The sequence below is a fragment of the Solanum lycopersicum genome, chromosome 1 (assembly GCF_036512215.1).
Source record: "Solanum lycopersicum chromosome 1, SLM_r2.1".
Lineage (NCBI taxonomy): Eukaryota > Viridiplantae > Streptophyta > Magnoliopsida > Solanales > Solanaceae > Solanum > Solanum lycopersicum.
The window spans coordinates 84,355,691-84,368,934 of record NC_090800.1 but is presented as its reverse complement, the minus strand read 5'-3'; the positions used below and the strand labels follow the sequence as shown (position 1 = coordinate 84,368,934).

Genomic DNA, 13,244 nt, shown 5'->3' with positions numbered 1-13,244 from the left:
CTAATTTTTTAACTTCCATTAAATGAATGGTATATGTGAACCATTTTGTAACGGCTGAGGTATATGTGAGCCGTTTGTATAACGGTAAGGGCATATATAAGCCACTTTTATAATAAGAGGTATATCAGCTCCAAATAACAAAGTTGAAAGATATATCAGATCCTTTTCTCATAATAATAATATAAATTCTTTTTGAAAGTAATTCAGATGAATATTATATTCTAGCTCCACCTGACTTTGTAAGTTGTAACTCAGATACAGCAAGTAAAGAAATAGTTGAAGCACTACCAATAAGTGAAAGATCAAGCTAAATAGTTAGGTTGGAGCCAGTAAGTTTTAGAAAGCTAACCGAAGGGGGAGGTAAACAAACTATTCAATCTACTAATGATAATTATCCATTATATCATTTTGAAATATCTTATAATATTTATTTATTTTATAAAATTAATAAATTATTTTGTATTTAATTTTTAATTTATTTTTATCATTAATTATACCTCAGTATTTCTCTACTCGTACAAAAGTAGAAATTAATGGTATTCTTTTAGGGCCCGTTTGGCCATAAATTTTTCAAATAATATTTGGAAAAAATTTGGCAAATAATGTTTGTCCATACAATTTGTTATTATTTGGCAAATATTTTTAGTAAATATCCCAAATTTCTAAATACTAGTTTTTTCTAGTATTTGAGCCAAATATCATTATTTGGGATATTTTAAAAATTAAAATTTTACCCCCAATCTTTTATCTTTTATAAAAACACTCTCTCTAGTATTTGCTTGCGTTGTATTACATCATTTTTTACGTGAACACCAAAATAGTGATGAAATATTTAGTGAATATTAAATAATGATATGATTGTTGATGAAAATTATTAAAAATTGGCTTTAGGTAACAAAGTCATGTACTTTATCTACTTCACGATGTATGCAATAATTCTTGTTGCACTCATTCCAAATTACCACATTGCTTCAGTGTCATGGACATTATTTGTTATTGTTGTAACTAACATTCAATTGACTTGTAATACAAACTTTTAGTTAGTTTTGATAGTTTTTAAAACTTGTGTGTATAAATCATATTTTTCTAAAAATGTGAAATATATTTCTCAAATTTTATAGCCAAACACATGGTGAAATTTCACCCAAATTTTCACTCAAATAATATTTGCCAAGAATATTTGGAAATCTATGGTCAAATGCTAGCTTAGGATAAACAAAATGCTACAAGATTAATAGTTAATTGGAGTAAAAAGTGAACTAGCATGATAAATGCTCTCAAAGATGGGAATATGCAATAAGAGAGAAACTAAAAACTTTTAGATATAGATAAACTCTTTGCTATCATAGTTTAAGTCACCTAGCACATCATGCCATTTGAAGAGTTTGAATTAGCGATGGAAGAACATATAACAAGACTTCGAAAAAAAAAACGATTTGCAAAGTCGTTGAATTTATTTTTTAAAAATAAGAAGATATTAGATCATGCTAAATAAGTCCATGAAAATGTACTGCTCGATTATATTGTAACTTAACATGAATTAGTTATAATTTAACCTAAATTGAGAGTGACAACAATTTTTTAAAAAAAATCATTTACATGCGAATTAGTTTTTCACTAAGCAAATCTCTTGTTTAACAATCGAAACGTAGTCTTCAATTACATGGAATGAAAATTCAAGAGGCTTACTATGATTTAAGATAAGCAACCTGAGACATAATAGGTCAATGCAGAGGATTAACATACACAAAATAAATATAGCATTAATCATAATAGAATAAATGTAACAATTAATCTGAGACGTAGAGTTTTCATTTAAAAATATTACTAGAATAAATGTAACAATTAATCTAAGAAGTAGAATTTTCATTTAAAAATATTACTAAGATACTATCATCAATAAATCAATTTATATTATCATTTCTTTATCTAAATTTGAATTCAAAATCAAATTTTCAAACAATCTTCCGATTCACAAGAAAGTGTATCTCTTTCCACAACATAGCTAAATCAAATAACTAACATTACTTGTTATAGAGGTTCGTAAAAAGCATATTGCGTTTTTATATTTTTGTGATATTATTTTGTATTAGTTAATTTTAAAAAAGCAATATATTTTTATATTAAAAGTAAATTAATTTTAAATTTTTGGATACATTTTTTAAGTTAACATAATAGTGTTATAAAAGAATAATTTTAAGTTAATAAAAGGTCAACCATGTATGTGTGAAACAACATTTTGGATGTTATTATAAAAATCACTATATTTACTAATATGGAGAGGTGAGTAGTTTTATTTAAATTCTAAAACATTCTTCTACTATAAAAGTTGACAATTTTAGATCTTTTTAAAAACGAAGTCCAATATTATCAAAATAAAACAAAACAATAAAATTTGTTATAACTTTTTGAAAAACTTAGGGCCCAATGTCTTTGGGCATAAAGCAAAGGCTTTACTAGTTTTCCCTCGAGCCATTCCTATTGATTTAAAACTATCTAACATCGTGTGTCTCTTATCCATGTTGATGTCAGAATCTACATCAACTAAAATATGTCATATTACTTTTGTTTTATAAAAAATACCCCTTCGTTTGTGTTTGCACAAAATTAAAGCCAAATGCAAATAACTTGTTGTAATACAATTTCAAGATCAAATGAATTGAAAATGTGATAAAATAAGTTATGATACATTTCTGATTCACGAAGAATATGACCTAAATAAAATCGTTTGAAAATCAAGAATTAAGATAGATTAGTTACGATTATAATTTTCAATAAAAAGAATTTCAAAAGATTTTAGTTTGGAAATCAAGAGTTAGGACCCAACAAGTTACTCCAAAATGTCACATGAGTGATGTGACGAATCACTAGATTATTAGTGTTCAAGCATCTTAACTAATTTCACGAGATACCTGTTACCTTTATTACATATATCTATCTTTCTATTCATCAAAATTAGAATAGACGAAAATTTGTGTTTATCTCACTTAATTGACAAGTATGCTGTTGTTTTTTTCGGATTAATTTAATCTATCAAGGTCATTAATAAGCATACAAAAAGATTGCTTATTTTCAGCGAGGGCTTTTAAGTATAAAACAAAATAATTTATTGTTTACGAAAAAAGCCTTAAAATGTTCTTTAAGTATTGGAAATGGTACAAATTATTTTCCATTCACCTATTAGCTCCAAAATATCATTCGCATCCACCTATTGACTCCAAAATATCCTTGTCATCCACTTTTAGGTTCAAAATTGACCATTTATTTTAACGATTTTAAAATTAAATTGTTTAAATACTTTTTAAAATATTTGGCGTTCAACTTTTGATTATAATTTAATTTATTATTATACTTTTTAAACCAACCTACTACCATTCATTACTAACTAAACTCCACTCAATTAATAAACCAATTATAATATCAAAATCGCCATAAACACTACTAAAAAACAACGAAATGATAGATTCCTGAAAATGACATTCAAAATTATTTGAGTTCGAATTGAAGCCCTAATTAAATTTAAATTGAGCCGCTTATTTAGGAGAACACTTTCAATAGGATTGTCTTTCAAGTTTGAATTCAAAATTTATGATTAAAGGTAAAAAAGTAGTACATCCTGAATTAGTTCATGCACTTTTTTTAAATACAATTTTATAAATATTTATTATTTATTTTAAAATCTTTAATATATTATTTTTTTAAAAAAAATTATCTGAAGTAACATCATATAATTGAGATTGAAAGAATAATTAAGATAAACATAGTCATACTTTAAGTTTATCGGTAATTTTTATTTAGACACTTGAATGTATGAGTGCCACGCATTTAAAAAAGAATATATATAAATAGTTGAGTGCCACGCATTTAAAAAAGAATATATATAAATAGTTTAAATTTAAAATCGTTAAATAAGTGGTCAATTTTAATTCCAAAGGTGGATGACAAGGGTATTTTGGAGCCAATAGGTGGATGAGAGAGTATTTTAAAATTAATAGATGGATGAAAGATAATTTTATATCATTTTTCAATACATTAAAAATATTTTAGGCCATTTTCCGTATTGTTTATCGCAGTACCCCTTCAATTGGATAATTATTTTAATATGGTTATATATTGTTAGAGCCCATGATAGACACAAAACAATTTTAATTCACATTGAAACTTACGTAGTTTTCTTGCCAACCCATTTTGAGAAAAAATAAATGGAAAAACCAAAATAAAGATAAATCGTTTAATTGAGTTTTCATATGTCAAAATAATTTAAATATGTGAAGTCATTTTCTATCAACTCCAAGAAAAATGATGTACTATTAAGTTTCATTTAAGTATTTATAAGTAATTCTTTTAGCAATTAACTAATTACTTATGTTTGATGATTTAGAAAAAAATAGATATATATTCCAAACACAACAATAATAGGATGTAAAATGGATTAGACTTTAATTCCTATTTTTTTAAAAAAATATTTTAATTTCAACTTTTCATATATTATTTTAAATCTCATCCCAAATCAAAGCCTGACATGTAAGACTGGGGACCGGGTATAAAAGGGTTGTAATTTTATTTTTTAAAAACCGATAAAAATATAAAATTGTTAAGTTTGCCAACTAAATACCAACCAATTTTTTATTTTCTTTAATACACGTGAAGACCACTTTCTAAGCTTAGCCAAATTATTTAACGATCTTCCTAACAAATCCCATTTTCTTATACAATTTCTTAAATTTATAAATGCTTCAAAAAAAACTTAGGAATTGTTTGAAACAAAGATCAATAATATAGAAATTATTTTTATTTAATATTTGATTTATTGTTTCTTATCTAGTTTGCGTGTGTTTAAAACTCTACCAAAAAGATTTTTTTTTTTAATTATACCTTTGAGTTATTATAGGATTTTCTATTTCATGTAATTGGGTCAAAGTAAATAATTGACGGACAATATTGTTTTTTTATAACATTTTTAACTAGTTAGGAGAACAAATTTTTTATTGTCATGTTCACTATTTTCTCACTTAGATTATTAGAGAGTAAATAATTGTCATCTTAATAAATTGGAGTTAATATCTCAAAAGGTCACTCATCTATAATAATTTATAGTGAAAAATTATTGAAATTTGTTTTGTGTCAATAAATTAAAAAATAACTCTTTACCACAAAATAAAATAAAAAATAAATTAGATTATTTATACACTCTTGACTCACTCACTTCCAGAGTAGAATACGAAACTCTAGTTGAAGGGGTATTGGCCATTATGAGTAGTAAAGGCTACTATGAGCAGAAAGGGACTACTTGGCTCGATCGAGCAAGATGTTTATGCTCTTGTTTTAGACTATTTGTGTAATGTTTAATGGACTAGAAGGTAATTAACTTAAGAATTATTCTTAAATTCATACATTAACATTAGCATATTAGTCGGATTATAGTATTTTTTATTAATAATGAATAGATTAAATAACTCATATTTTAGAAACAAAAAATTATATCTAAATAATAAAATTTGTAAGTTAATTTATTTAAATAAATTTAATATAAAATAAATAAATAAATAAAATGATTTAAGGGGGTATTTTTGTCTTTACCAAGATTAGTCGCGTGATATTAGAATTAATATCACCAAATGGAAGGTCAGTTATACACCTTCTAATATCATGTAAGGCGCATAACGAATCCATCGATTGATTATAAATAGACCCAAAAGTCCTACAAAACATAATACTAAATAATACTTTAATTATTTCTCCTAATACTCCCTACCAAATGACCCCTAACAGATTTAGCTAGTGGTTTTTTTTTCTTCATATAAACTCCCTACTTATCACTATTAACATTAACTTAAGATAATTTTGGGTTGAATATTCTTTGGTTAGATTTGTTCGCCCATAATAATTCTTGATTCTAATTAAAACGTATGATTCATGTTAAACTTTTGGGTTAAAGTTGAAGTGTTTTATTTCATTATTGTCTACAAAAAGCACAAACTGTAATCTTTGACATCCTAAATCCTAATATATATAGGCTAATTAATCAAGGAAATTGTAATAATAAACTTGATTACGTGTCTAATAAAGTTTAATTTAATGAATAGTTGAGTAGTATACTACTTTATGAAGCATAATCTAAGAATCTATTGTCACTTCAATACAAAAGCGTGTCCTTCGAGCATTAAACTTGTGTTCATAATGACACCAAAATTAGGCGAGGATCGCAGTGAGATAAATAATATTCGTTAAATCTTAATTAAAAATTTTAAATTTAATTTTTATGAATAAATAAATAAAAATATTGTAGAAAGTATTTTCTTTCCTTCCTTTTTATACTTTATATAATACAAGTTCAAATTAATCGAACCCTTCAAATATCAAATTAAAATAAAGAAAGAGGAAATGTAATATACAAGTCATTTTTTCACTAATATTTGTTCAACAACTCAACTCTAATATATTTGTTTGTTGGGTCTCAGATATCCCACAAAATACCTACTAAACCAACCTAATCTTACTTATTGCTATAATATTCAATTATTCAGAGAGAAATAATGGTTGTGACATTTTTAGAATATATAAATGATTTCACAGTTTTTATTTAAAAAAAGAAGAAGATATTTTTAATGTTTGAGACATATTATTTTTGTTTTTTTAAGACACTTACAATTACAACATTAATTCTTCTTTTTTGTTTTTATTTGTTGAAGGGGACCATATGACATGGAAATGGAATGGGGACTTGTGAATCGAACATAATAATTCTTCAATATAAACATAAAAATAATATTTCCTCTGTACCTCGTTAGTTACTGTGATGAGATTTGACATAATTAATAAAAAAATATTATTTAACTAATATATTTTTTATCACATTATAATTTTTTATTTATCTTAATTTTAAAATAATCAATATTAAAAACAAACTTAAAAAAAGGATAATTAATTATCTCTTAATTGTTTGAATTAACTGCTATTTTGGAGCACATATTTTTAACATAATAACAAAAAAGAGGAGGGAGTAACAGTGAATTCTGAGTAGAATTTGAGACAAGAGAATATTTTTTTAAAAATTCATTTTTATAAATAAATTATATTTTTTTTATATCTTTTCTTTTATTTTATAGGGAGGAGAAACACACAAGTGTGAGAATAGGCATTGCACGATTATTTTTTTTATTTTTATTATTAGTATTTGATATTTTGTACTTTATTAGCTTGACTAGTCAAGACTCAAATTAATATAATGTAAATCTAATATACGTATATGAGAAAAAGTTTTAACGTTATGTTATACATTTTAAGTAATTTTTTTCGATAAAGAAAATTCAAATAAACCTCCTAACAGGCTAATATGAAAAATGATTTTTAGTAATAATGATTTAATTATTGCTAAAGATATTTTTACCAAAAGCCTATACCAACAATGGTCTAGATGACAATCTAATATTGATAAAAGCTTTAATACTTTTTATTATTAGGTTAAATTCATCGGTGTCCCTCTAAATTTGACACCAATTTTCATTTAGATATCTCAAGTAGGGATGTTCATTTTAGACACCTCATGTAGGGTTCTGTTATGTCATTTTGACATTTTTCTGACAATAAATAAAAAATTAAAGGAGAGTGTAATACACTCATTGATGACGTCCAATCAATAAAATAATTACATGTGTTATTTTCTGTTAAAATAATTATGAAATCTATTTAGTAAACAAATTTAAAATATTATTCTAAGAAAATCTCTTATTTAATTACACTCAAAATCTCTTTGTGCTTTTTAAAAAAAAATATTGTTTTCTTTTACGGTTTTTCATGTTTATTCATCTTCTTTCTTTTTAGTATTGTTTTCTGGAAAGAAAAGGGAGAGGAAGAAAGAAGGAGGGAATAAAAATGAAATATGGTGTTGGTATCCATTTTTTCGTCAAAAATGGACGGAGGTGATGATAAATTTAGATAAATAATACAATGAAGAAGAAGAAAATGACTTAAAAATAAATTTGAATAAAAAATTTGACCTCCATTGAAGGAATTCAAGTTTGAAAAAAAGATAGGGAGTGATGGCTTGAAAAATGGAGAAGAAGAAGAGAAGAAAAAAAATAGCTAAATTAAACCTTTCACGCGCTATTGTTGAGTGTATTACACTCACTTTGACATGTCAGTAAAAAGTATCAAAATGCTACAACAGAACCCTATATAAGGTGTCTAAAATGAATAATCGCTTAATTGATGTGTCTAAGTGAAAACTGATGCCAAATTTAAAAAACCATCAATAAATTTAACCTTATTATTATATGCATATTTATTTTCGTTAAAAATTACTTTTATGATACTATAATATTCTGTATTAAAGTTTTCTTTCATTTATAAAAAAAATTCTGTTTTTATAAGTGTACAAGTTATGATAGTAGATTTTAGAGTTTTTGGGATAGCACACCTTGGGATTATAAATGATATATGTAACACATGCATATTTGACTAATTAAATGCAACATCGTGGTAACCACTTGGAAGTTTGGACTTTGGACCCCTACCCGTTTTTCACTTATTTCTTCTGTCTTTATAACTTGTTAAATATTTTTTAATTATTTTTTCTTGTTACTTTTATTTTAACAAATAAAAAAGGACATTTTCTAAAATTATATTTTCAATTTATTAATATTAAGTTATTGTCTTTAGAAAATACAGTGAAAATATATTTAGAACTCTATTAATTAATAGAAATAAAATATTACTTTCATCATATTATTTTTTAATAAATATATCAAATTAAAATATAACAAATAAATAGAAACAGAGAAAATATTAGATAATTCCTTTTAAAATCAAAGTCAAGTAAATGGTCATACTAACATTCAATTCCTTTTAATTCCTAAATCTCTATACATTAATTACATTCACTATTTCTATTCAAAGTGGTAATTAAGAAGTAAGACTTCTACATTTAATTTCAAGATTCTTACAATATCTTAACTTTTTAATTAAAGAATGAAGGAGATAAATGCACATTTTTCAATTACATTACCTCAACTGAGTAATAAACTTAGTAGTAGTATCCTCTATTTAATTTGAAAGTATATGCAATATTCTCCAGACTTGGCACATAAACTATGGTATGGTTGCGATATCATTTATTTATATATAGAATACATTTAAAGATCATTTTTTAACCAACTATTTTTGTTTCTAAATTCAAAATCCAATCTTGAAGAGTGGGAGGATCTGTGAAAAGATTTCTGTTTTTCTGATCATAAGAATTTGATTTTACATGTGAGAATGTCAGGTAAAAGCAAAGTCAAAAAAAGAAAAATTCCCAACACAGTCTATGAATTTTTTTTTTCTCTGTTTCATTCATTGAGTAGTCTTGTTAATTTAAAAAAAAAAATCAGCTTTTTCCAGAAACACTGAGTTGTTGTTACTTTGCTTGAGCCTGTCATAATCTTACTTGTATGTATATCTATCTGTATTTTTTTTTCTTTATTTTTATACAGATCTTTAAAAAGTAATTTAATATGTATGTAGAGTTGGTCTTTAATGTTTATTTTAGTGACAGTGAAATGAGTCTTGAGTAGTCTACTTTTTGTCTCCTTCTCCCTCTTTCTTTCACTCTCTATGAAATTCTTTATTTTTATTTATTTTTTTACTGCCACATTCCCCATTTTTGTCTCTCATTTAGAGAGACCCCTCATCCTTTTCTTCACCTTTTTAAGAAGTTTGGGTTTCTTGTTGTGTGCAGCAAAAATGCATCTGGTATACCACATAGCTCTCAGATCAAATCAACCCACTTGAAGCGATTCTTGATGTAGTTTTGTGTCTTTCTTGGCTGATTAGTTGAGGTATGTTGCTTTTCCTGCTCAAGTTTTACTTGTTTTTTAAGCTTTTTGTGTTTCTGCCCAAATTCTGAAAGTTATCTATTTCTGTTTGTTTGTAGTTAAAAATTGAATCTTTGTGCATAAATCAGAGAGGGAATAAAAGGGGTCAGAAGAAAACCTAACGTTGTGGAAGAATTAAAGATCTTTTTTTTGGGTTAAAACATGAGGGATTTTCCTTCTTGTTTTGGGGAAACTGGGGTTCAAGTAGCTGATTTTTCATCATCAGGTGCTAATAAGGCTGCTCAGAATTTGGTAACTTGTGTTTATCAGTGTAAATTGCGTGGGAAATCTTGTTTGCTTAATGTTACTTGGAGTAAGAATTTGATGGGTCAAGGTCTTACTATTGGGATTGATGATAATACAAATCAGTGTCTCTGTAAGGTTGATATTAAGCCCTGGCTGTTTTCGAAGAAGAAAGGGTCAAAGACTTTAGAAGCATATTCTAGGAAAATTGATATATGTTGGGACCTTTCGTCAGCAAAGTTTGGATCTGGTCCTGAGCCATTGGAAGGATTCTATGTGTGTGTTGTTTCCGAAAGGCAAATGATTTTGCTCCTTGGTGATATGAAAAAAGAAGCTATTAAGAAAACAAGTGCCACACCTGCTGCTTCTGGTGCTGTTTTTATTGCTAAGAAGGAGCATATGTTTGGTAAGAAGGTATTTAGCACTAAGGCTCAGTTTTGTGATAATGGACGAGTTCATGATCTCGTGATTGAATGTGATACCAGTGGCACCAGCGACCCATGTCTTGTCATCCGCGTGGACAGTAAGCCAATGATGCAGGTAAAGAGGCTTAAGTGGAAATTCCGTGGTAACCATACCATGTTGGTTGATGGACTTGGCGTAGAAGTGTTTTGGGATGTCCATAACTGGCTTTTTAGCACATCCGTTGGAAGTGCCGTTTTCATGTTCAAGACCAACATTTCAGCGGAGAAATTATGGGCAACACAGCCCATATGCGATCCCCAAACACTACATTGGTCTTGGTCACAGAGATTCAGAGAGGCTCAGTCGCATGATCTTGGTTTCTCGCTCTTTTTATATGCTTGGAAAAACGAATAGTCAAATTGATTGGATCAACCTTGAGTCCTAACGTATACTTTAGCGAGCTGTGATTTATTGACTATGAAATTCAATTATACTTTCAATTTATATACTAGTTAATTTGTTCTTTTCGTATGTTTAGTTGCTCAAGCTGTGAGCCAAGAAAAATATAGACATTTTTACCTGGTTGATTGTAAATTGTTCATTTATAGTTCCCTTTCATTTTCTTTTCCATTTCCAAGGAGAAGAATATGGAATCCATTTATTCTTTGGTCAAAGGCTTCCTCTGGTTGACGTCTTTGTATGGCTGTGATTGATCTAGAAATATTAACAAGCAATTGGTCTGCGTTGCTTCAATTAACTCTTCACTTGTCTATTTCTTGATGCATGTGGAATATACCTTATCCCAGTCCGATATATATGGTTATCGCTTGCATACTGATGATATACACGTATGTTGTTTTGACATGTCAACTTTGATATGACAAATTCCATGCAGGTGGTTCAATTGCTAATGAAAGTTGATGGACTGAGACCCTGTAGGAATGGTCTCGACATATGCTGTTTGCAGTAGACAATGTGATATAAAAGCATCATACGAGCAAATAGCTTCTTTGACCCACGATGCAATATATGAATATTGGTATGTGTTGTATCTTGTTAGTCTTTTGTGTATTTGAAACATAGATGGATTGTTACTGTTGACATTGCTGCATTGAGATTAGGGAGTTTGGTGGGACTGGATACGGCTAGCTGTCTACCTGATGTTAAATCCATATTTCTTCATTCCGTAGTGAAAAAAGCTTAACGTACCCCACTTCTCTTGGACACTATGTTCACTTATCCATGGAAAGCACCAAAAATCTTTAACAGATGTAGTTTGCCCCTTCAGCTGTTACACAAGCATTCTCAACTAGATTCCGTATTTTTTTTAAAAAAATAAATTGTTTCTTCCATTTATCCCTGACTTCACTTTCACCTATGTGTAGCTGAACCCATAGGCTGTTTTTTCCCATAAATCCTATTTTGTTCTTCAATGGTGTGGTTCTCCCTTTCTCAACCTTTCAGTTTTATCATAACCTTCTCAAGGCATGGCAGCGTGGGATTGCTGCAACTGCCTTTCTCCAAGAAGTTAATATTTTGCTTTCTAATTCTGATTTTGGTAGATGGTAGTTAATGTTCTTTTGATTATAGGTGACTTACATATTTCTTGATTGCTTACATGATAGGAGTTGTCGGAAACATTTTATGTGAAGTATGAAAGATATACAGAATAATTAGTAGCTATATTTCTTGATTGCTCAGATGATAGGAGTTGCCGGAAACATTTTATGCAAAGTATGAAAAGAGATACAGAGTAACTAGTAGCTATATTTCGTGATATACTTCATGCATCAGTTGTTATCTCACCGGAAACCCCATTCAACTTCTAAATAATTCTCTTTTCATATGGTTCTTTTTTTTCCTTAGATCGACTTTTTTTTTTTGATGATGATGTGTCCAGTCAACTTTCATTTAACTTAATTGATCAGTCTCTCTCTTCCCTTACTTAAGTACCAGGCTCAGTTCACATAGCTCAGAGTTTGAACCTGTGACTTAAGTCACAAGTCTGTCTACCTTTGCCACTTGAACTAAGCCTTGGGGCTTGGTATTGACCCTTGTTATTTTGAGGTTACATCTAGTAGTTAGAGTTCGCCTTAATTTTGGTACCACTCAGTTCACTATAACCCACAAGCAAGGTGCTGGGTGAACCACTGAACCTGCCCACTAAGGTTGGAGCACATAGCTCACACACTAGGTGTTGTAACTAGGACAGTGACTAGGATCTCCAGGTCGGTACTCGGTCTCAACCACACCGTCCAATCATTCCCTCAGATACTCCACAAGGTCCTTTTTTGTTTCTATTTTACTGCTTATTAGACCTTAGTCTGTCCCAAATTCACTCTTTGATAGACAGCTGAAGCACAAACATCCAACATTGTTTCTTGCCTTTAGACTTTTAGATTCAGGCCTCCAATATGCTGATGCAGCAAATATTGCAATTATGATATTTCCTTTAGTGTTTTTACAAGTAGAATTCGATCTAATCCACTATCATCATCGTCATTGTGAGATCTCTCTCTATCTCTCAAGAGGAATTATCCTTCTGTAATGACTTTGCTCGGTCAAGAGAGAAGCTGAAGGGTTGAGTTGAGTTGTTGACAGCCCTTTCACAAACATGGATCTATTAAACTCACAATGAGCTTGTTTAATGACCCCCATAAGTTAATCTGTTGCTGCTTTTTTGTTCCTTCAGGTTACAAGGACAACAGTTTCCAATCTTAAGACCCAATTTGCAAATTCTAG

At 28.4% G+C, this 13,244-nt stretch overlaps 1 protein-coding gene across 1 annotated transcript; it reads left to right on the top strand.

Annotated features, from left to right (window-relative positions):
* Positions 1-9,508: 9,508 nt before the first annotated feature.
* LOC101268432 (uncharacterized) lies at positions 9,509-11,255 on the top strand. The gene is made up of 2 exons (XM_004230070.5): positions 9,509-9,818; positions 9,914-11,255. The coding sequence occupies exon 2, from the start codon at positions 10,017-10,019 to the stop codon at positions 10,914-10,916; it is 900 nt and encodes a 299-aa protein (XP_004230118.1). The 5' UTR covers positions 9,509-9,818; positions 9,914-10,016; the 3' UTR covers positions 10,917-11,255.
* The last annotated feature ends 1,989 nt before the right edge of the window (positions 11,256-13,244 follow it).